This window comes from Symsagittifera roscoffensis, chromosome 2, assembly GCF_963678635.1.
Source record: "Symsagittifera roscoffensis chromosome 2, txSymRosc1.1, whole genome shotgun sequence".
NCBI classification, from domain to species: domain Eukaryota; kingdom Metazoa; phylum Xenacoelomorpha; order Acoela; family Convolutidae; genus Symsagittifera; species Symsagittifera roscoffensis.
In genome coordinates, this window is record NC_087063.1 from 41117868 (window position 1) to 41143245 (window position 25378).

General features: G+C 38.5%; 1 protein-coding gene across 1 annotated transcript in view; it reads right to left on the reverse strand.

Moving 5' to 3' along the window:
- LOC134839843 (5'-AMP-activated protein kinase subunit gamma-1-like) overlaps window positions 1-2593 on the reverse strand; it is a 94933-nt gene extending 92340 nt beyond the window's left edge. The window contains exon 1 of the mRNA XM_063855467.1: window positions 835-2593. Coding sequence (XP_063711537.1) covers window positions 835-1725 — 891 coding nt within the window. The 5' untranslated portion in view covers window positions 1726-2593. The remainder of the gene's footprint in view (window positions 1-834) is intronic.
- Window positions 2594-25378: the final 22785 nt, after the last annotated feature.

Consider the following 25378-nt stretch of genomic DNA (forward strand, 5'->3'; position numbering starts at 1 on the left):
TGAGGAAAATATCTGCTCTTATCATCCTGAACAATCACCTCTAGACCTCTAGATCGGTCTACAGGACATGTTGTCTTCTTCAGTTTCATGTGGCGTTTTAATGAATAATGTAAAGTCAGTCAGAGGTAAATTAAATTATGCAGACTCTGTTTCCGGTATACTATGAACTTTCCTTATTGCCTCAGAAAGCTTTTTTATTTGTTATCTTCTGTTTTGTGAATATCAAACACAAAACGCAGCAGGATGTACAAAATTTGCGTTTTTCATTATTCATGATTTCTATCAACTTGGATTCATTTGATTTTTCAATTAACTCTTCTGTGATTTGAAAACTTTGATTGATTAAGATCGGCCTTTGATGCAAAAAAGGATGGTCACTTTAAAATAGCATTTGGCTTTAATAGCTTTAAAAGATCAATTGCTTACAAAACACATGCTGAAATGACATACTGCGGTGTCAGAATAGCTGTTTTACTTTCTGCAGATTACATTTTTAGAATTGGGCTAGGAAATTGGTTGTTCAGTTCTTTTTTACCAATGTTGATTAGGAAAAATTTTAATTTCATTTCCTCTTTTTTCCCAGTTTTAGCTTAATTATATTACAGGTCAAACTTGAAGTGGTTATTTTATCTTAAGACAAGAGGCTTTCAAAGACTTGGCATAGGAAGAAAAAAAATAGGAAATCCTGTTTTGGATTAAAAGCATTCCAGGGAAATTAGAAATTCTCACTAAATTTCTCATAAATTGCTAAATGATATTTAAATGCCTGTTACATTATTTGTAATGGGCAAAACTAAATTGCGATCAAAATGTTTAGAAAAAAAAACGCCCTACCTTTTTAAGGTTCCCAATTTTGATCTTGGAAAACTTCTCGAAGTTCACATCTAATGCCATCTGGTGTCTGTTCAGCAAGGCTTCTATGAAATCAGTAACTGTCATCATACCATCATAATTTAAACTTTCGCTATTCCATACAGGCGCGGCTCTCAAATTGTTGTGAAATAATGCAAGAAACGCCTTCGAAATTGGAAGTTTTGAATCCAAAATGATCACTTTTGAGCTTGTGTTGATAAGTTCTTCACACCTGTGACCTTCAAGTAAAGTCGTGAAGAAAAACTTTTTCAGTGGTGATTGTTTGTGATTGGTTAGAAAGGATCTGATTTCATCGTGACTTTGCCCTTGGTTCGACCTGACTAAACTTAGGGTTTTGTGAAGGCTTTCTTTAGAACGGGAATAATTTCTGGGATCTAGAAATTGATTGGATAGTCGATTTAGCCGATCATCAATATTGATCGATCTCGATCGTTTTCTCTGAGTGCCTGATGCACCCTCGACCGATAAAAAATGAGAGTCCAAATAATTGTTATCTTTTTTCGCTCGATTTCTTGCTTTAAGTTTTGATTTAGTGAAGGGTAAATTTAATAGTGGAGCAGTGTTTTCAGAGGGACTAGATCCTTCTGATATTCCCTCAGTTGCCGAAGATTCTTTCGAGCTCAGGCCAATTTTGGCATCATTCAAGGTCAACTCTGGAGGCCGCAAACTCTTTGTATATTTTTTGTTCTTACTCAACTTTTTGTCGTCCTGGTCCAATTTATTTTCGTTTGTGGTGTGATGAAAAGCTTTCCGAATCTTGCCACTCAAATGAACCGTGAAATGTTTTCGCCTTGTTGGCGTGTTTGCGCCTGAGTTACTCTCCGAGTTTGAATCAGCCGCTTCCGATGACATGTGAATAGATGAAGGTGAAAGAGGCTCAGCTTGAGGAGAAAAAGAACTGAATTAGGAAATGAGAGGACCAATTTGGGAGCAAATTCGCAGAAATTTTCAGGGTATCTGGAGTTTTCGAGACTAATAAAAAATTTCAGAATGGAAACGAATTAAGGAAAGGTATGTGAAGGCCAGAATACGAAGACAAAAAGCTGTATTAATGTTAAAGTATCTCTAAAAATACTTGGAAATCAGTGGAGACAATTTATAAGCTGAAACGTCGATAATGTTTGTGAAGTGTTACTTTTTCTTCATTTTCGATAAAAGTTTATTTAAGTTTGCCGTTGGCTTACCTACTTTTTTGTCATTTGGTATCAACAGGAAATAAAGCGAATATATTTTTCATAAATATGTCACCACAGAGGTATATATTTAACGCTTTCAATGGCTGTATTATGTTGGAAATATGAAAAATGTTAAGGCAGAAAAATTAAAGTGATTTTGCGAGTTGCTTACCTTTGAGCTCTAATGTACGGTTAAAAGGAAGGCGCAAACATGCACTTATGAAAATGTTTCATTTAACACGCAGAAGAAAAAACAGCGCTGCTGAAAGATTGACTCTCATAATTTTGAGTTGAAGAATAAATTTTTGAATAATCTAATTACACGGGTATAGATAGTAGCTTGGTATAGCTGAAACGTGAAACCAAACCTAAACACAAGGATATTGATTGTTCTACCAGGTTAAAGTCTGATTTTTTTGTCTTGGCAGGTAGGGAGTGGTGGTATAAATAGACTAATTGGCGCTAAATCAGGGCCGAAACAACTGCTCTCGATAGATGTGCATGGCAACAGGAACAGTTTTTGTAACCAGTCTACAACCAATTACAAATAGCAGAAGTGAACAAATTTATACAAGGATGCGGTGAGATTTTTTAAATTGGGTTATGCAATAAAGAATCCGGTATGAATACAAAATCGAAATTGGTAAGTACTGAAGTGAAGTAACTGATTCGAGTGGCAGCTTAGCAATTAATCGTAATAAAAATCTGATGCAAAGCAGTAATTTGCGTGTTTTTGCTCTAATAGTCACTGAAATGAGCAAGAGAGAACTGAACCGATGCTTCAAAGCAATGTAAAAACTAATCATTTTGTTTGACAACAAAAAATGACATCTTAGCCGGTCGTTTAAATAACTTTCGAAAAACTCAGTATTTCTAAAATTTAGATACTGGTAAGGAAACGCGTGAAGGACACCTCTATCTAGATTGCATAGATTCGTTTTCAACCAACTAGCTATACAAGTAATTCGATACACCTGAGGACAAAAAAATAAAACACAAAATTAAGAATTTGGAAACTGAATAAAATACAGGAAACACTTTCCCAAAATAAGTCGAGCTAAATTCCCTAAAATTTTAACTGATTTTAATTACGAAGAAAGTGAGCTATTTTGCCGAAAAGCAAAGCTATTCTGACTGAATTACTTTCCGAAGTTGAAGACTGCTTTGCTGAAGATTGATTGAATCAGACAAATTCAGTCTCAGATTGAATTACCACAGAGTTCGAGATAATTTTCCCTTTTCTTATCTGTTTATCAACATTAATAATACGCACTTGGGAAGATTTGGGTGGCATTTTGAGTGAATTTTTATTTGAACTAGGAATGCTGCTGCATAAAAACGTCACTTTACGACCTGGAGTAAACTTCTTTTAAATGCATCAGAGATTTCAGTTTGCATGAGTAATCAAATTGTCTCTTTTACTTCACCGGCAGGAAGAAACGGAAACAGTTTGGCAAGGCGCAGTTTTGTAAAAATTGAATTAGCATAACATTGAAGCCCAATTTGTTTGCCAAACTTTTTTTTCGGCTTAGATCATATATTTCTCAAATAGCTTAATTTTTTTTCCAAATAAAAATGTTTTGAATGAAAATGATGCGAAATACCCAAAACGTCAGCAAAAATGCACTCGTTATTCAAGATGCCAACTACAGAAACAATAGGAAAGAGAGTCACTTGACCGAGTACTAAATTAAAGCATCCGAGATTTCATTAAGATCCCGTTTTTTGTGGTGATTACGATCCAGTTTTTGATTTATTTGCTTCTTTATCATCAAAACTCTCAAAATATTTTTCCAAGACATTGCTTGACTGCTTTGTTGACTTTAATGGTAGTGCATTTGCTATGTTAAACTCAAAAATTTGCTTTTAGGCTCAGGAAGTCTAATAGTAGAAGAGTGAGCAGAAGTGCGGGGGGGGGGGTCCCGGCGGTCCCCCATGTTTTAATATAGGGAATAGATTTCCGGGACCGCTGGTTATGTATGAGGATAGAAAATAGGTTTCCCAATGTTTTGGGATGGGGATTAGAAACGGTAAGGTTTCAGTGTGATGGTATGAGACTGGTAAAAAAAACGGTGTTTTTTGGTTTTCTCTAGTTTTTTTTCAAAAATCTGGGCGCATGGTATGTAATTGGTGAGCATCATTGGTGTATTACGTGTAGATTGCGGAATGAAAGTAATATGTTTTTTTTTCACGATTTTAGCCCATATTTTAAGATAGAGAATAGATTTCCGGGACCACTGGTTATGTATTAGGATAGGGAATAGGTTTCCCAAGGTATTAGGATTGGGATTAGGAATGGCATGGTTTCAGTGTGAAGGTGAGATAATCGTAAGAAAAATGGTATTTTTGGTTTTCTCTAGTTTTTTTTACGAAAATCTTGGCGCGCGGTTCGTAATCGGTGAGCATCATTATGTATTACGTGTAGATTGCGGAATGAAAATATTTTTTTTTTTCACGATTTTGACCCATGTTTTAAGATAAGGATGAGATTTCCGAGACCGCTGGTTATGTATTAGGATAGGGAATAGGTTTCCCAAGGTATTAGGATTGGGATTAGGAATGGTATGGTTTCAGTGTGAAGGTGAGATAATGAAAAGAAAAATGGTATTTTTGGTTTTCTCTAGTTTTTTTAACGAAAATCTTGGCGCGTGGTTCGTAATCGGTGAGCATCATTATGTATTACGTGTAGATTGCGGAATGAAAATATTATTTTTTTTTCACGATTTTGACCCATGTTTTAAGATAAGGATAAGATTTCCGAGACCGCTGGTTATGTATTAGGATAGGGAATAGGTTTCCCAAGGTATTAGGATTGGGATTAGGAATGGTATGGTTTCAGTGTGAAGGTGAGATAATGAAAAGAAAAATGGTATTTTTGGTTTTCTCTAGTTTTTTTAACGAAAATCTTGGCGCGTGGTTCGTAATCGGTGAGCATCATTATGTATTACGTGTAGATTGCGGAATGAAAATATTATTTTTTTTTCACGATTTTGACCCATGTTTTAAGATAAGGATAAGATTTCCGAGACCGCTGGTTATGTATTAGGATAGGGAATAGGTTTCCCAAGGTATTAGGATTGGGATTAGGAATGGTATGGTTTCAGTGTGAAGGTGAGATAATGAAAAGAAAAATGGTATTTTTGGTTTTCTCTAGTTTTTTTAACGAAAATCTTGGCGCGTGGTTCGTAATCGGTGAGCATCATTATGTATTACGTGTAGATTGCGGAATGAAAATATTATTTTTTTTTCACGATTTTGACCCATGTTTTAAGATAAGGATAAGATTTCCGAGACCGCTGGTTATGTATTAGGATAGGGAATAGGTTTCCCAAGGTATTAGGATTGGGATTAGGAATGGTATGGTTTCAGTGTGAAGGTGAGATAATGAAAAGAAAAATGGTATTTTTGGTTTTCTCTAGTTTTTTTAACGAAAATCTTGGCGCGTGGTTCGTAATCGGTGAGCATCATTATGTATTACGTGTAGATTGCGGAATGAAAATATTATGTTTTTTTTTCACGATTTTGACCCATGTTTTAAGATAAGGATGAAATTTCTGAGACCGCTGGTTATGTATTAGGATAGGAAATAGGTTTCCCAACAAATTATGATTGGGATTAGGAATGGTATGGTTTCAGTGTGAAGGTGAGATAATGGTAAGAAAAATGGTATTTTTGGTTTTCTCTAGTTTTTTTAACGAAAATCCTGGCGCGCGGTTCGTAATTGGTGAGCATCATTATGTATTACGTGTAGATTGCGGAATGAAAATATTATGTTTTTTTTTCACGATTTTGACCCATGTTTTAAGATAAGGATGAGATTTCCGAGACCACTGGTTATGTATTAGGATAGGAAATAGGTTTCCCAACAAATTATGATTGGGATTAGGAATGGTATGGTTTCAGTGTGAAGGTGAGATAATTTTAAGAAAAATGGTATTTTTGGTTTTCTCTAGTTTTTCTTACGAAAATCTTGGCGCGCGGTTTGTAATTGGTGAGCATCATTGGTGTATTACGTTTAGATTGGGGAATGAAAATATAATGTTTTTTCTTCGTGATTTTAGCCCATGTTTTAAGATAAAGAAGAGAGTTCCGGGACCGCTGGTTATGTATTAGGATAGAGAAGATGTTTCCCAATGTTTTTAAGGTTGGGATTAGAAATGGTAAAATTTCAGTGTGATAGCGAAAGAATGGTAAGCAAAACAGTATTTTTTGGTTTTTTCCAGCTTTTTTGCAAAAATCACGGCGCGCAGTATCTAATTGATGAGCATCATTGGTGTATTACGAGTAGGTTGCGGAATGAAAGTTTTATGCTTTTTGGTTCATGGTAACTCAAATGTACGAAACTTTCTGCAAGTATATTTTTCCAAAAACTTCGCAACACGATAAATTTGATATAATTTCACCAATTACCTACTCTATTAGATGATCTCACTTTTCACAACAGTACTCTATCTCCCTGAAACTAAACTGAAACCAAACTGAAACGCAGCTGAAACTTCCGAATACTCGAAAAAATCGTCAAAAATCATAATTTGATAATTGTTAAGTACAAGTAATCAAATTAGACTCAGCACTTGTCCAAAACTCATTTTTTTACGCTCTATATCTTTTTTGCTACTATTAATCTGTCCTAGAGGATATCTATTTTGTAAACAACATCGGTTCAAAACATTATTTTCATTATTAGTTTTCAAATTGGTGAAAATTCCAACTTGGACTTTATTAAAGAATAATCAAAAATCATTTTAACTAGATAAAACTAAAATTGTAATATAGAATTTCCAATTATTAGGTGAAGGGTGATTTCTGAGAAATAATCAAGTTCCTGCTATTCTTACCATAAACACATTTTTTATCCAAGTTTTATCACAATTATCATAGTAGGTTCGTGTATGAAGCCTGTTTCTAACAAATTGGTGGATGGGTAAAAATTTCTAATTTTCTGAGGTTGTTCTACATATTCATCTATTCTAGTTCTCAATGATTCTTGTTTTTGTTTTTTCAAATTTGTTTCTTCAGCAGAGCTTTGTAGTAATTTTTTTTGAGAACTCAAAAATATACATATAATTTGAACGCAGATTTTGGGTATTAATTTATCAACTGATCTCCACCAAAACTAATTTTGCATTAATTTTAACGCTAAACAGACAACTTACTGCAAAAATTTTATCAATTAAAGGATCATTTTCGTCTCCAAATTAACTTAAAAGGAATTCTGCTTGAATACTTTAAATTTTCCATAATTCCTATTAACGCATAAAACAATAGAAACAAAAACCGAATAAAAAGCTAATGAATGTCTATACTTATGAGTTTTGCAGTTTTTTGGTTTGTTATTCATAATAAAAAATTATGAAAATTTTTCTCAAAATTCACAAAAAAATTAGAGTGAGTTCTAACAGTTTTTCCTGCAAATTAAAAATTAACATATTTTGGTTTCTGCTTGATCTACCATCTCCTAATGTGAGTGCGTTCCAATCCACTTTTAATAAATTTTTGCTCAAAATATGAATTTTAGATGGAAAACTGTAACATTTGACCGAGCCTTCTCTAATCCAAAGCAAATTTAGCATTAAATAACCCATTTTTACTAAGAAATTTTTGAGCCAGATAACTGTAAAATCTTTGATTTTCCCTTATTTTTTTAAATTCATATTTTATTTAGGCTTGGACATGTATTTTAAAAATAATCTTGATTTTCCAAGAAAACTTTCCAGTTTTTCTTTTTTTTTGTCAGGTACTAAAGATATTTCTAAAATCGTTGAAAAACAATAAAAAAAATTATGATTCTCAATAGCCTTCAAAAATCTGCTTTAAAACACGGTTTTCCATGAACATATGTTTTTAGCTAGAAGCTACAAAACTTGAAAAACGATAGCTAGGCGTAACAATTCTATTAGTCAATGTTTTATAAAAATCATGTGATTCTTAGAAAATTTTTAGCAAATACGTTTCCACTCATTAGATTATTATGATTTACTTTTATTGAAGTTTAAACACAACTGGTTCGCTATAAAAAAGCCACTATTTAAGTTTTTACTTGAACTGGGTTGTCAGAAAATAAATTTAAATGAAATTATTTTCAATTTTGCTTGAGTTTCTGTTGGGCATTTTTGCTTGATTTCTACCATAAATATAGAAAGTTTGGTGATAAAACTGTATCAATCAACCGAATATTTTTTCTTGCTGTGTTTACTTTAAAGAAAATAGCTACAAAACAACCATTTTTTAAATAAAATTTCACTAAGTTCATCAAATGATAACAAAATTTCTGATAATTTACACGAAAGTACCAATACTTGAATTTTTTATTTTTTCTTTAACTTATAACTTATAACCTGAATTGAAGCAGAATGATCTCAAAACCTATAAAAAATAAACTGAATTTCTCATGTCAAAAAACTTCAACTTAAGTTTTTCTTCTGCTTGATCTACCCTCTTCCCATTGAATCAAGTTTGACAAAAGCTTACTCAAAAATTGAATTTTGTATGTAAAACTGTATCATTTTGAAATTCGCGTACTATTCCGAAACAAAAGTTGCACCAGAAATCCCACTTGCTAAAATGCTTGAGGAAGAAAAATCTTGTCCAGATAACTGTATGATCTAGGTTTAAAGCTAAACTTCTAATTTTGAAAAGAGTTTCTACTTCAGACTTAAGTAATTTTTTTCAGGAAATGTTCAAAGTCTACGAAAACCATACAAATTTTCAATTTTCCTACGTCAGTAATCAGAAACAAAAATCTCTCTTTTGGATACATAAACTAGATATTATCAGCCTGAAAAGGCGCTACTCCATGATTACAATCAAAGAACACTAAACTAAAAAGCTTTTTGGATGATAGCTATGAAAACAGATCAATTAATCAAATTTTTTAAGTATCCATTAGATCTTTACAACATTTGGACAAACATGTAGCTATTCATGAGTTTATTAAATGCTTTTTTACTGCAGATTTAACACAACAGAATCTCCGTAAGCTTGCTACCAATGTAGGTATTACTGTAGATTAAAGCTTTTTGGATCGACTTCCGTCGAGAGTTTCACAATAGTTCGAACTCGGTTGTTGTTAGTCTTATCTTCAATCAAAACCTTTGAGCAAAAGCAACTTAACAAAATTGTATAGATATCTAGACTTTCCAGACTCAGGAAAAATCATAATAGTAATTGATCCTATGTTTTTTGTATATTTTACAAATTAGCTTTTCGTGGAGTGTGTCTGGAGACTGCTGAGTGAGCTTTCCATCAACATGTAGAATATTTTTTGTGACAACAAGATTGCTTCTTCTTAGTATGAATATTCAGTTACTCGCTACTATATGTATGAAAACTACCAATTGTACGCTTTAAAGCTCTCTATCACCTTTAAGGCATGCAACTCTTTCATTACCATTTAGTGAAGGCATCTCAATACGTAAAGGAAGAACTAGAGAACAAATGGGAGATTTCGAAAGTACCAAAACTTTTAGCAAAAGATTTGAATAAAATTAGAAAGGATAAAAATAAATACAATTAATTTTCCTGACTAATGATTTTTAACGTGAAAAAAACAGTACGGGTTTATTTCGATTTGTGTAGCTGATATATAGATCAACCAATCTGAATGGAACCACAAAGTTTTCAAAAGTTTTGATACAACCAATCAGACTCGAGCTGTAACTCTTCTGGAATGTTCAACAGTTTTGATATCAAGTAATCAGTTCAGAGTGTTACCTATAAAAAATTTTTACTTATTTTGTAATCAATTAAACTCAATTTTCATTTATAGTTGATTTTTAAACATTTTTGATATCAACCAATCAGATATGAACGTTAAAAAAATGGATTTATTATTTGGTTTCTATCTTTATTTAAAAGTTTCTAATAAAAACAAATCCATTTCCTCGAGTTAATCAAGAAGAAAAAAGAAAAAAAAATACTTCAAAATTTCCTAATTGATGAAGTAAAGGTTGATTCTTACTTTTTTTTACATTTTTTTGGACGTTTATGTTGTCCAAAATAGAGTTCTCCGACTGAGCAATGATCTGTTTGGGAAACCTTACTCAATCAAAAATGTTTACTTTTGAACCAAGTATTGAATATCAAAACCTCAAACTTACTGCTGAGTTACATCTGACTGGGAAAGATTTTTTTTCTAGAAAAACTTAATTTAATGAAAAAGTTGTACGATAACATATGAAAGACTCTCTTTATCCCTTAAACGATGCCTAAATTTGTAAAAATTCCCTTGGATAGTTCATTATTTGCTCAATTCTCTAAGAACTTCCAAATTTCAAAATGCTGCATGGTTAGGTTTGCAAAACAATTTAGAGATTTGCTTTTAAAAACTGATCAACTTTGACCTATCTTCTCAAAATTACATTAAATCACAACTTAACATCAAATTTTGACTATCTATTTAACGATCAACATATTCTCATTGGTTACATACAGAAAAATCAAATAAAATGATTTAAAAAACTAATTTATGGTCATTTCTTTGCGAATATTTCTGTGTATATTTTTACTTATTTGAAGTTTTGAAGTTCCTGGAAGGCTCTTTTTTTTGAATACGCCAACAACAGGTAATTGAACACTTTTTGTGAACTGAAACGACAATGTGTAAAAAGCTCCCAAAAAGGAACTTTATTTGCAATTGGACACGACTTTTAGGTGAAAAAATCCATAAAAGAAACTGAAAAACGATTGGACACGACTACGAAACAAATCAGGAAAATGAGTTCTGATTGGTTAAACCCACACGTTTGAGATCAAGGTAACCCTCACGTTCAGCTAAAATCATTTTATTTTCAAATTAACTTGCGTCAACTACCTCCTCGCTCAGCTCTAAATCATTCATAATTCTTGTTTTTACTCTGTATCTTTTTCTCAACTTATTACTCAATTTAATCTTCTCAGTGCAAAACAGCAATCTTATGTATTCTGTAAAGTTTGTGCCTGATGTAGGACACATCCAACTGCGAGAAACAGTCTCTGGAGTGTTTTTGGCCCAGATCGAATTCCCAATCTAATTCTGGCACATAATGGAAATGATGCGAAGGGACTTCAACGAATATCACACGATGCAAGCACCCATCACAGAGAATCATATTGGATCAATGCAAATGATGAAGCAATTGTCTGAGCCTTTGGGAATGAACTACCCCGAGATTCCTGGCTCTAGATATGTGGCTCAACCATTCAACGACTTTCTCTTCTCTTGAGAGGAGGAGATGGGATCAACCGAAACCCCCCCCCATCACAATACATGAAGGTGATGGCTTCTCAAAAACAGTGACCAGAGCAACCACCAGAACAAACGCCAGCATGGGAACCTCGGCCAGCTCTGCGTTCTATAGAAAGTCCTTGGAAATCTTCTGCTGATCGACAGTTGTAAATAACTGTTGTTTGATGATGATGATGATGATGATGATGATGATGATGATGATCATCATCATCATCATCATCATCATCATAATCATCATCATCATCATCATCATCCTCATCATCATCATCGTCACCATCACCATCATCATCATCATCAACATCATCATCATCATCATCATCATCATCATCATCATCATCATCGTCATCATCATCATCATCATCATCATCTTCTTCTTCTTCTTCTTTGCCAGTTACGCTCTATATAGAGCCTTGGCGAGTATTTCCCAAGCATGACACGTTTTTTTGTCTCGCTAAGTTTGACTTCGTGATCCATGCCCCGCATTTGTCGCATTGTTTGTATTCTCTGGTTCGTATTATTGTCGTCTCGTTATTTCTGTTTATCGGTGCGTTTCGGCAGTTGGTTTTCCTGTGTCTAGCCATGTTTGATACAGACACACTTTTTCCACAGTCCGAACATACTCCTCTGGGGGCTCCGCCGCAGGCTTTTGTGTGGTTTGTCTGACTGCTCTTTTCCTTGAAGGTTGTCTAGCACTTGGGGCAGGCAAACTCGAGCGTGGTTTCTCTGTGCGTTCTGCGCTCGTGTTGCACAAGCCCTGCCTTGCTTCTGCTAATTTTGTCGCAACCGGTCCACCTGCAACTGAAGCCGTCCTCCACTACTCTGGCTTGGCTTCTCGTGGGCTTTGTGTGGCCTCTGGTGTGGTCGCAAATGTCTGTCTCCCACCGTGTCAGATTAGCTTTCCGGTTGTTTATGAGTGTCTTCCACGTTTTCCTGTTTTTTGTCAGGTTTTCGATGTTGGTCCAGTCCTCTCCTGCTTCTCCAATCAGCCGTTTCCAGTATGCGATTAGTCCACCGGTCAGTTTTCCATTCTCGGTTTTCTCCTCAAGCCATCTCCCCAAAACAACTTTCTTCGTCATCCTTTCGTTTGGCATACGGAGAACATGTCCAATGCGCTCCAGAGCTCTTATCTCCACTTTGGAACGGATCGATATAATTCCAAGCTGTGTCCTGACCTCGTAGCCGTTGACGCCCTCTTCTTGCATACGAACTAACGGCAGTCCCTTTCCGTTGTTCCAGATGTATCTGTAGAACCTGTCTACCACGCTCTGGAATCTATTGAGGTCTCCAACAGTCCACGGTCTAGCGTTGCAGTCGAAAAGAAGGGACGACTCTACGACCGCTTGTACGATGAGAGCTCTTGTTCTCTTGCTCAGCTTCGACTTCCATAGCCATTTCTTCACCTTGGCCCAGGCACCATTAGCACGTCTGATTCTGGCTTCGCGGTCCTTCTTCTTTCCTATCAAGGTACCCAGCATCCTGGTGTTCTCTGCCGTCTCGCTTGCAAACCAGATGGTTTCCTCCTTTCCATCGTGGCACTTCTCCTCGAACTTCATCATCTCCTTCTTTATAGTCTCCTTTCCTTCTTTCAGTTCTTCGCTCCAACCAATCAATGTCGAGTCGTCTGCAAATAGAGAATCAGTGATGGTGAATTTTTCGCACACGCTGCTCCTCGTCATTCTCGTTGCTTTGTTGGCTGGGAAGCTACTACCCGGTTTCCAGCCCCAGTCTATTCCGCAGCGTTTGTTCGCGTCTTTGGCCTGTTTTTCCCTCTCCTCTGCTGCTTTTCTCATTGACTCTGCGTGGTAGATGTTGAACAGGATGGGGGACGTTGCGCACCCTTCTCTTAGACCACGCGCCGGCATCCACTCGTCGCTCAGGCCCTCGCGTCCCTTAACCCTCTAGCGGGTCCTCTCGTGCAGGCTTTTCAGCACTTCCGTGACTTTCTTTGTCATGCCCAAGTTCTCTAATATGCTCCATAGCAGCGGTCTATTGACCCTCGGGTAGGCCTTTGTGATGTCAAGCAACACCGCTCCCGGTCTGTCCTCCGTCTCGTCGTTGCTGTTGCCAAGTACGCGTCTGGTTTCTTCGTCGATCCGCAAGATTATCTGGGTAGCGTCACAAGTAGATCTCCCCGTCCGGAACCCGTTCTGGTTCTCGCCAAGGACCCTGAGCTCCTCTGCCCACTCTCTGATCCGAGACGCGAAGATGCGGGCCACTATTCTGCTGATCAGAGGGAGTAAGCACACACCTCTGTAGTTTCCCCTGTTCATCTTTGTGCCTTTCTTGTGAAGGGGGATCATCCAACCTTCTGTCGTTTCTTCAGGCCATTGAGCGATGGGAGTGTCCGAGTGGTGAAGCATTCCCTGGAACAACTGTCTCTTTGCGTCGTCGTTCAGGTTTTTCACTGCGCTCACTCTGACGCTGTCGCAGCCAGAGGCCCCGTCCTTCATCTTTCCGAGCTCCCTTTGGAACTCGGCAAATGTGATCTCTCGTTCCAAGTGTTTTGCCGCGTTCGCTGCTTCCTCGTCGGTCCTCTTTGTCGCACTTGCCGCCGTTTCCATGATCTCGGAGGTTTCTCTCTCGAAGCGGTTTTCCGAAACTTTCATGAAGTGTTCCCTGAATTCGTCAGGACTGAAGTGTTCTTCTTCAAAGATCTTCAGATCCTTGCATCCCAATTTCTTCAGGGTTTTGTACATTTTTCTTGTGTCTCCTCTTTGTTCGGCTTCTTTGACTTCTTCCACGAAGTTAAGCCACCAGTCGTGCTCCCATCTTTTCTTCTCCTTCTTATACTCTTTTCGTATGTTTTTTCTCGCCAATATTTTTTCCGTCCTTTCCACGAGTCCTTCGGCAGTTTCGATGGCTCTCGTAACCTGGCTGATCCTCATTTGGAAGGACTTGATCTCCTCGTTGTGTGTATCCATCCACTGGTTCAGGTTTGTCTTTTCCACATGACCGCAAATGTTTTTTCCCGCCTATCTCACATTTTTGATTAGTTCTTTCCACGTCATCTCCGAACGACTCAATGCCTCGCCAACCGATGTCCGGAACTGCTGTTTCGTGGCCGGGTCTCTCAGCTTGTCCCAGTTGATGTTTGTGCTTCTCTGCTGTCTCCTCTCGGGCTCCTTCCTCGGTTTCTGCAGCCAGCACTCCATCATCTTCGGTTTGTGGTCAGACACTGTTCTCACGTTCTTCACCAAACGGCTACGTTGGTTTTGTCTTGTCATGAAACCGTCTATCTCGTGCCAGCTTTTCCTAGCTGGGCATTTCCAAGTTCCCCTCTTCTTGTGCCGGAAGAAAGAGTTTTTCCACGCCAGTTCGTGTTCATGACACCAATTTATCAAGTCGTTGCCCGCGGCGTTCGTGTTGCCAAGGCCGTATGCTCCGGCCACCTTGTCCTGTGTCCTCCAATTTGTGTTGCCTATGCTAGAGTTCCAGTCACCTCCGATGATCAGTTTTATGTGCTTGTTGCATCCGAGGATCTGTTCGTTCAGTTCTTCCCTATAACTCGCGAACTCCACAGGGTCGGCGTTCCACAGTGGCTGGTACGCAGCGACAAACTTGACCCCATCCACATCCACTGACGTGCTTCTCTCGCCATGTTTTCGTCTGTATCCTTGGTCCTTCCAATTTGTCGCCCAAACGTCTCTCAGAAAGATGCCGCTCTTCTTGCCGTACACTAGGACCCCGTACAAGTCTCCCGACTTGATCCATTGGAGACCTTCCGTCTCTTCGTGAAGCTCCGTGAATAGGATGACCTCCACCTCTCTCTTTGTCGCCTCTTTCAGAATTTCGGCGAAGCGGTTTCTCCTCGGGAAAGTGACTCTCGCCGTTTGGATGTTCCACGTCCAAATGATGGTCGCTTTCCTCTTCCCCATCATCGTAGCTCTGTCCACCCACTTTTGGTTTCTTCTTGTTTGTCTCTCTTCTCTTCCTTTCCGTCTTTGTTCTTTCCTCGTCTCGCCTGGATTTTGTTCGATGTCGTTGACCAGTTTTAGCCAGCTCAACACCCGCCTGGAAAATTTAAGTATCGCCTTGATTGTCCGTCGGTGCGGGCTACTTCCCTTCGGTTTGATAGGGGGTATCGGTCCGAGGGTGTGGCCTAGGCCATCGTCAACCTCGGACCTCGCTCCCCCCCTGGACTGGGTTTTGATTTCTGGGCTCCTCCCCTCTTGCCAGGACCAGTCCTCGAGTAGCCATCATCATCATCATCATCATCATCATCATCATCATCATCATCATCATCATCATCATCATCATCATCATCATCATCATCATCATCATCATCATCATCATCATCATCATCATCATCATCATCATCATCATCATCATCATCATCATCATCATCATCATCATCATCATCATCATCATCATCATCATCATCATCATCATCATCATCATCATCATCATCATCATCATCATCATCATCATCATCATCATCATCATCATCATCATCATCATCATCATCATCATCATCTTCATCATCATCATCATCATCATCATCATCATCATCATCATCATCATCATCATCATCATCATCATCATCATCATCATCATCATCATCATCACCATCTTGTCTTGTCTTGTATGTCGTTTACAACCCCTGGGGGTCTCGACTGCCACTCCCCGGACACGCAGTGTTCCTATGTCTTGCTACATTTGTTTTTGTGATTGGGATCCCGCAGTCCGGGCATGTGGTCCTGGCTAGTGTGCTCGCGCTTCTAAGAGTCATTGTGTCATGTCTTCTCAAACAGTAGGTTCTTCTATGTCTCGCCATGTTCGTCGTGCTAAGTTCTTTCCCACAGTCCGGGCACGTCCCTCTTGGGGCCCCTCCACATTGCTTGGCGTGGTTCGTTCTTTGTGCTTTTTGTTCGAAAGTTGTGTGACATTTTCCACATTCAAAAATTAGTTCATTGCGCTTGTGGATTCGTGTTTCATGATGGTCTCGTCCCACCTTTGTTCGGCATGTCTTTTCGCATGGTGGCCAACGACATTTGAACCCTTCCTCCGTGACTGGTTTACCGGCTTGGCTTCATGTTGGTTTCAGATCCCCTTTGAGTATTTCGCACATCTTGTTCTCCCATTCATCCATGGCCTTCTTCCTCTCGTTCACAATACCCTTCCAATTTTTTCTGTCCATAGTTAGACCTTCGATGTTAGTCCAATCTAACCCTGCCTCTTTTAAAATTCTTTTCCAATACGTTATAGTGTTGTTCTTCCCATTCTTTGGTCTTTCGCCTACTTCCGTCCAGTTGCTCAGAGTGATTTTCTTTACTGTTCTTGTGTCCGGCATCCTCGTCACGTGTCCTATCCTCTCCAGTGCCCGTGTTTCCATCTTCTGTCGAATTGATGTTATTCCTAGTTGCCTTCTGATCTCAAAACTATTCACCCCTTCCTTCTGCATCCTGTATAGCGCCAGCCCCTTCCCATTATTCCATACGTTTCTGTACGCTTTATCGGCCACTCTTTGTAATTTCGAAATGTCCGTGGTTGTCCAGGGTCTCACCGAGCAGTCGAATAGCATGGTTGATTCTACTACTGCTTGGACAATTACCGCCTTGGTTCTCTTTGATAGTGTTGACTTCCATAGCCATTTCTTGGCCTTTGACCAAGCATGGTAGCTTCTTTTAATCCTCGCGTTTATGTCTTCCTTTCTTCCAATTAGGGTCCCTAACATCCTTGTCCTGTCCGCTGCCTCGCTGCCAAACATTATGAATTCTTCTTTCCCCTCGTGACACACTTCTTCATACTTCAGCATCGTCTTCTTTATTGTCTCTTTACCTCGACTGAGCTCTTCCATACTTCCTAACAGAGTGGAGTCGTCCGCAAACAGCGAGTCCAGTATCTGGAATTCAATCCTGTTGCTGCTCCGTAGGTTCCTTTGGGACGTCGCAGGGGAGGGGCTGTTTCCCGGTCTCCAGGTCCACTTCAAGCCGCATTCTTCCTTTGCCTCCTTTATCCGATCCATTTGGGCTTGCCTCATGGATGTAGCATGATAAATATTAAACAGAATGGGCGAGGTGGCGCAACCTTCGCGACGGCCCCTTTGTGGCGTCCATGGTGTACTCAGTTCCTGTTTGCCTTTTACTCGGTATTGTGTGTTCTCATGTAAGCCTTTCAGGATTTCTAAGATGCTTGGAGGCATACCTAGCTTTCCTAGTATCCCCCATAAAAGTGGTTTGTTCGTTCTCGGGTACGCCTTTTTTATGTCCAAGAGTACAGCTCCTGGTCTTCTCGGGTCAGGGTGGTTAGACCTTCCCAGAACTCTACTTGTCTCTTCGTCGATTCTGTGTCGCGTCCGCGGTCGATCTGTTCTTCCTGAAGCCATTTTGGTTCTCGTCTAATGCCCCAATCTCTTCCGCCCATAGTCTGATCCTGGAGGCTAGTACTCTGGCTATGATCCGGCTGGCTAAAGGAAGGAGGCAAATGCCTCTGTAGTTTTGTAGATCGTTCTTTGGACCCTTCTTGTGAATAGGTACCACCCATCCTTCTTTTGTTTCTTCGGGCCAGGTGTTTGGATCTGTTTCAAGCAGTTGTATGACGCTCTTGAAAATTTCTCTTTTTGTTGTGTTGTCAGCGGCATTGATCCCAATTAGGCGCACTCCGTCAATCCCTGACGCGCCGTCCTTCATAAGAACAACTTCTCGCTCCACTTCCTGCACTGTGAATTCCATTTCTATTTTCCGTGCTGCTTCTCGTGCCACAGTGTCCCTTCTTTGTTCCAGACTATCGATTAAGGATTTTATTTCTCCCTCCGGTCGGTCATATCTCGTTGCCGAGACTTGCATGAAATGCTCTTTGCATTCCTCCGGGCTGAAGAATTCGTCCTCAACACAGCTATTATTGTCTTTGATGCCAATCCTTCTCAAAGTTTTATACAGGATTCTTATATCACCGCTAGTTTCCGCTCTTTTGGCTTCGTTGACAATCTCAAGCCACCGTTCTTCTTCCCACTCTTTCTTCTGTCTTTTGAAATCCTTTCTAGCTTTCCGTCTCTCTTCCTTCGCTGCTTCGTTTCCGTCTTGTGCTCGAGCTGTTAGTTCGCATATTCTCTTTTGCGCCCTTTCTATTTCCTCTTTGTGCCTCTCCAACGCGGGGTTTAGGGGTTGTTTTTCTACTGTGCCGCACACTTCTTCCCCTACTCTCTTCATCGCCTTTGCTGTTTGTATCCAGTCTTCGAGCTCTTCTGTAGCTAATTTATTGGCGTATTCCGTTGCCTTTGTCACCCTTCTTAGTTTTTCCCAGTCTATTTTCTTCTTGGGTTGGCTGGTCTTGTTATTGCGCTTCCTGTCCAGAGAGTTATTCAGGGTACAGCTCATCGCTTTCGATCTGTGGTCGCTTAGATCCTTGTTCGTCGGTACCGTGAAAATCCTCGGTCTTGTTGTTTTGCCCGGTCTTGCTGTTTCATAATGAAGCCGTCTATTTCATGCCATGTTTTGTTCTTGGGATGCTTCCATGTTCCTCTCCTCTTGTGGCTGAAAAAGGAGTTGCACCAGGCTAGGCTGTTCTCTTGGCACCATTCCAGTAGGTTCATACCCGCTGCATTTGTCTTGCCTAAACCGTGGATACCCGCCGTCTGGTTCGCCCCCCTGGTAGCACTCTCCCCTACCACTGAGTTGAAGTCGCCCCCTATTATGACCATGTCCTTGCTCTCGATTAGGGTAGAAAGCTCCTCTCTGTACCTCATGAAATCGATACTGAGGCCTTCCCAGAGTGGTTGATATGTCGAGATAAACCGGTAGCCATTCTCTCCCGGATTACTCTCCTATAACCTTGATCTGCCCATTTCGAGGCCCACTGGTCCCTTAGGAAAATGCCACTTCTTTTTCCATGGATCAAAACTCCGAAAATCTCCCTGGCCTTGATCCATTTGAAGCCTTCTTCTTGTTCTTGGAGTTCGCTCATCATTACCACTTCCGCCTTGCTGTTGGCTATGGCTTTAACAATCTCCGCGAATCTGTTTCTTTTCGGGAAACTAACTCGCGCCCTTTGGATATTCCAAGCCCACAGCGTGGTAGTCTCCTCCCTTCCTTTGTTTCTTGCGTCCTTCATCCAATTCTCATGTCGCTCTCTTTGCCTTCGCTGTCTCTTCTCTCTTTTGTTCCTCTTTCTTCTGATCCGTTTGCTGTCGGTTTGCTGCCGGGGGGGAGCAGGGCAGCATGTGGCCTTGAAACTTGCGTCCCACCTTCCATTCTCTCCTAGGTCGGTGCAGCCCCAATGTACCTACTTCCCACATCCGTTGCATTTTACTGACCACTCGGTTCTTTTGACTCTTTGATTGCACACTGCACACTTCCACACTTTCGGACCTGGGTTTGGTTCCACATCGTTGTACAGATGTAGGGACACCAGAGATTCCGTGTGCCTTAGGGTGTGACGGATCGCCTTCATCGAGGGACGGTTGGCTGGGCCGTCTCTGTTTTGGGGTGTGTTTGAGAGACTCCGCCCGGCAGTGTGACCTAGGTCTGACTCACTGCCGGGCCTTGTCCCCCCCCCCGCTTGGTTTGGTCTTTGTTCGATTTCTCTGCGCTTTTCTCCCCGGGCAGGCGCCAAACCATCGAAAAGTCATCATCATCATCATCATCATCATCATCATCATCATCATCATCATCATCATCATCATCATCATCATCATCATCATCATCATCATCATCATCATCATCACCATCATCATCATCATCATCTTCATGATCATCACCATCATCCTCATCATCATCATCACCATCATCATCATCGTCAACATCATTATCATCAAATAGTTACATCTTCATCTTGGATTCGACGGTAGAGTCATCAGTTTCTGTCATTTGCTTTTCGATTAAATTACCGTCAAAATGTCACATTGATTTAACGGGTAGTTTTCCACATCTTCTTGAAAAAGTCTAGAACCATCCCTTTGCTCAACTCGTGAGAAAACTTCTTCCCTGTTTAAACATAGCGCCGAGAATATGAAAAAAAAACTTCTTTGGTAATATGTAAATTTTCTGATATGTTCGGTCAATACCTGACGCGGTCATTTTTTTGTTTGTGACAAAAAATTTGCGGAAACTTTAAGAGGCCATTTGCATATGGAAAGATTAGTAAAACATATATCTAATGCAACCATTTGAAGTTATATAAGCTCAGGAAATTGGAGCCTTGAACATTTATCAAATTCAAATAACAGGAGAATTATAACTGAGTGAGAGAACGCTTCTTGTAAACAAAAATCTTTAATAAGGCCACTAGTATTTCATAATGTCTACAATTTAAAAGTCTGTAACGAAAAGAACCCAAAACATAAATAGAATTCAGTTATAAGCAATTGAAGGCAATTTGCAAGTCGCGGGCTAGTTGTTGCTCTGATGGCAGTTTAGGATGTAAGCCGTCAAAGTTATGTCTCTAGGACATCATCTGAACTTCTTCGTTCTGACATAGAGTACGTCTTAGGGCCATTGTATTGCATTTGTAAAATTCGTTTAGCTAGCGAAATAATTTGGTATATCCTCTCCGTCCTTATAAAGAGTACACATTTGGAACCCTTAATTGATCAATTGACTCAAAAAAGCTCAAGTTTTAAAAAATTATGAATGGTATTTATTTAAATAATTCTAATTTAATTTGAAACAAACAATATAATCTAAAAAAAAGTCTGCGAGTTTGCGAATGTGCAGAGTTGGTTTAACAGTTCCAATAATAATAAAAGATATCAATTTTCCTTCTATATCTCGAATTTCTATTTGTTGGCTGTGAAAATTGTTCCGTATAACTTTTCTGTGCTGCAGTTGAGTAAAAAAAACTTTGAACCGATAGTCGCAATAGAGGTCAACGTGTTCTGTAGAACACGTTGCATATTTGTGAGGAACATATTAATTGAGATTTCGTGTCACCAACAAAACCATATTTGACAAAACTTCCTTAAACAAAAAAGCATGATTTTTTCCGATATCTGACGGGTAGTGTGGTTCCAATTGATCCCGGAAAAAAAACCGCACTCCAATTTCTAAACCTAATATCTGACACAGATCAGATGATGTGGCTGTAAAAGCCATTTGTAAACCTTCTGTTTGTACCGTTTTTTAAAATTCTTTTTTGGTTTTTCAATTCACCGCATCAAACTTTGCAAAAAAAAGTTTTGCTTTAAAATGGCGAGTCTTTTGAAATAACGACATTGATGGTGTCAATGTTACTATCAGTGTTCGAATAAAAACCAGATCTGATGCGGTATTTAACTTGAAACCTGTGAATGATTTGTTCCATGGTTTTCAGTTCTAAACCCTGTTTCCGATCGTATATATCAAAGACGAAAGAACCATGAAAGATTGGGGGTTAAAGTTGATAGTATTTTGTCAATTTATTCTTTAGAATTGACGGTACTGGTGTTACCTTTAATTTGGGATCAATTTCCGACAAAAAATCAAAAAAAAATTGAAGTTATTGAGGTTTTTTGAAGGGTGAGGGCCAAAATCGACACTTTTTTCAATGTTCTATAACTTAGAATTGATGATATTGATGTAACTCTTAATTTGGGGTCATTTTCTGAAAAAAAAACAAAAAAAATTTTTCGAAAGTTTTGGGTTTTTTGAGAGGTGGGAGGGGGGGGGGGGGAGGGGTCAAAATCGATACTTTCCTAACTTTCTGTTACTTAGAATTGATGGTATTGATTTTACTTTTAATTTGGGATAACTTTCTGAAAAAATCAAACAAAGTTTTTTTTGAAATTTTTGGATTTTTTGAGGGGTGGGAAGGGAGCAAATCGATACTTTTTTCAAAATTATACTTTGATAAATCGATACTTTTTTAATATTACCTTTAATATGGGGTTATTTTCGAAAAAATCAAAAAAATATATTTTGATCACGAGAGGTTCATTATCACTCTCATAATACTCCTTGTCCTCGTCATCAGCATTCACATCACTTTAGTCTTCATCCTCGACGATCTCATCGGTGTTTTCCTTTCCTCGTTTTCTTCTGTTTCATTCTTTATAAGTTATTGAAACTCATTATCACTCTCATAACCTCATCGGTGTTTTCCTTTCCTCGTTTTCCTTTGTTTCATTCTTTATAAGTTATTGAAACTCTTCTTTTCAAAAATTCATTGGAAAGCCTACTAATTGTTTGAAGTACTAATGAGCTTCCCTGAATGAAAAAGTGGAAGTGAACTGAACAAAACCTTCATGTTCTTTTGCCAGTTTTACTGCAAATTCGAGTTCCTCTTTGTTCAGCGGAGCATTGCCCTCGATAGCTTTAAGCTCAATGAAGCATTCCAATGCGCTCCAATGAGTCTTTGGTGGTTCATTGTTCTCTTTTTTCCGCCTTGAAAATAAAACGTAATTCTGATTAAATAATTAGATTTTGAGTAAAATTTTGACTGTTTTACTTTTTTGGGATATTCTTGATTTTGGACGTTGACGCTTGTATTTGATCCGCTAACTTTTCCTCAACCTCTTCTTTCTCGATATCATCTAAAGAGTTCAAGTTACATAAATACAGTAACATAAATTTGTAATACTTAGAATTAAAAGATAAGCGGCCAGTTCTTCGTCTTTTTCGAATTCAGAATCAAAATTTTTTCAGACATACTGAATCAAATCTAAGAAGTTCACGCTGTTTAAACATGAAAATAAACATACTACGAATAGAAGCGGTTTTAAGATAACTAAAAAAGTTAGTCTCTTAAATAAATTCACATCTATAAGTTGAAGCTTAAATAAATTTTAATAAGGTTGAATTTGAATGAGGTTAAATAAGTTTAAGTAAGATGCAATTGATTTTGATGATAACGCTATCAGTTCAATACTGGTATGAACTCTCACAATTGTTTCAAAAGTTACCAACAGTTACATTGAACGGTCCAAAAATATCTCGTTCCACTCTAACAGCGAATATACTCCTCGTCCTCATGCCGGTTTTCTTCTTCTTCTTCTTTTGTCATTTACGCCCCGTGGGGGGCCTTGATTCCCAGTTTCCAGGACATGTGCTCCAGTGTCTTGAAATGTTGTTTTTTGTCACCCAAGTACCGCATTCTTCGCATTGGATTCTGGCTCTCGTTCCGGCGAATCGTCCTGTGATAATGGTGTTGGTTACTTCTGGGGCTGTCGGATGTTCTCCTCGACAGGTCCTCCGGTGTCTTGCCATGTTGCTCAACGACAGGGACCTCTGACATTTCGGACAGAACCCACCCTGCCCTCCTTGGCACGCCTTGAAGTGGTTTGTCAGAGCAGCCTGGTCCGAAAAACTGTCGTTGCACTTTGGACACTTGAAGTCCACTGACTCCCTTCTGTGTGCTTTTCTCTCGTGATTCGTCCGTCCTCCTTTTGTTGCGCACATCTTGTCGCATCCGTCCCAGCGGCAAGGCCAACCGCTGTCACTTATTCTCTCTCTATTCCATTGTGAGCGGGCCGGTTTTTCCGATCCTCTGTGCCAGTTGCACATTTGCGTCTCCCAGTTTTTGAGGAACGTCCTGCGATCTGTAACGGTCTTCTTCCATCGTTTCCGGTCGTTGGTGAGGTTCTCGCTGTTGTCGTCTTCATGTCCCGCTTCTTTCAGCAGTCTGCGCCAGTACTGGATCCCGTGTGAAAATCTTTACAAAATAATTACAAGTGAAAACGTGAAAATGTTTAGACAGTATAAGGTCTTGTTGAAAATCGTTACAAAAATTTACAAGTGAAAACGTGAAAGAAGTTTTGAAAGAAATTTTGAATATCAAGTAAGCTGAAAATGTTTAGGAAGTTTAAATGTTTAGCACATGATTAGTCACCAGCAAAAACCAGAAGATTTAATCAACTAGTAGGAAATATGAGTATTTCCAACTGGTAGTAAATCCCTAGTGCAACGAATTACTTTAGGCAGTGGCGGATCCAGGATTTTTTTGAGGGGGGGGGGGCGGCTTTTTCAAAAATTTTTCGAAAATTTTGATGCCCTTTTTTTTAGGTCGACCAAATTGATTTTCCGAGCTCTTCTAAAGCACTAAAAGGTCCCTGTTTTTGCCAAATTTTCTGCGCCGCAGGCAAACTTTTGAAAAAACAGGTCAAAAAAGCCGTTTTTAGGCACTTTTTGAAAAATTTTGACAAAAAAATCGCGTTTTTTTGGCGCGCGCTCCCCCTCAAAGTTAGTATATATTGGCGCCAAAGGCGCCTTTAGAAAAATTTTAGGGTCGGCCGGCAAAAAATGGATTTCTTAAAAAGTACCAAAGGGGGGACCCGCATCCAAGTTTAGGCGTAAATAATCGATTATAACGGATTATTATGATGATTTTTTGACAATTATAATCGATTATAATTACCAAAATTAGGTCCTTAAGGGATTTATAATTGATCATAATCGTGATATTTTCCAAGAGATTATAATCTCTTATAATCGATTATAATTGATTATAGTTCTTACTAAAAACCCTTAAAATGAATTATAATCGATTATAATCGATTATAATCTCTTATTTTGTCAGAATTTTCCTATTTTCGAATTGTATCTTATGGGTTATTATTTTTGTGTCATTAAGAAAATCTCTAAAAGAGAGATCTCTTGAACACTTTGGTTCATCTGAACACAAAGTTTTACCACGAAACAAAAGTTTCACAGAGATCCTTTCATATGACTGGAAAGGTTCTTGCGGTAGATGAAAGATAATTTTTCCGAATCAATCAAAAAACTAAATCAATTTGCTGATGTTTTGGTGTTTATAAAAGCTTAAAATATGCATCACAAAACATTTCTAATGGGGAAGAAGTGAAAAAAAAACTTATAAATATGAATTAATTGGAATTTTTTGAAAAGTTTTTTCTCATTTTTCATAGGAGCCAACGCCCACAAAAAGCATAAAATATAAGCAATTTAGATGCAACTTCGAAGACAAAAATGGACAAACAAAAGGGATTATAGTCAATTATAATCGATTATAATGGATTTTTGCGCAAAACTAACGAAATAGAAGTTTGAATAAAAATAATGGATTATAATCAATTATAATCGATTATAATTGTATCGAAAAATAGACGAATAAATGATCGATTATAATGGATTATAATTAATTATAATTTGATTTGAAAAAAAAGAGATTATAATCGATTATTAATTGATTAAAATCGATTGTTTCTCAATTTTAGTGAAACTGGTACTAAAATCTT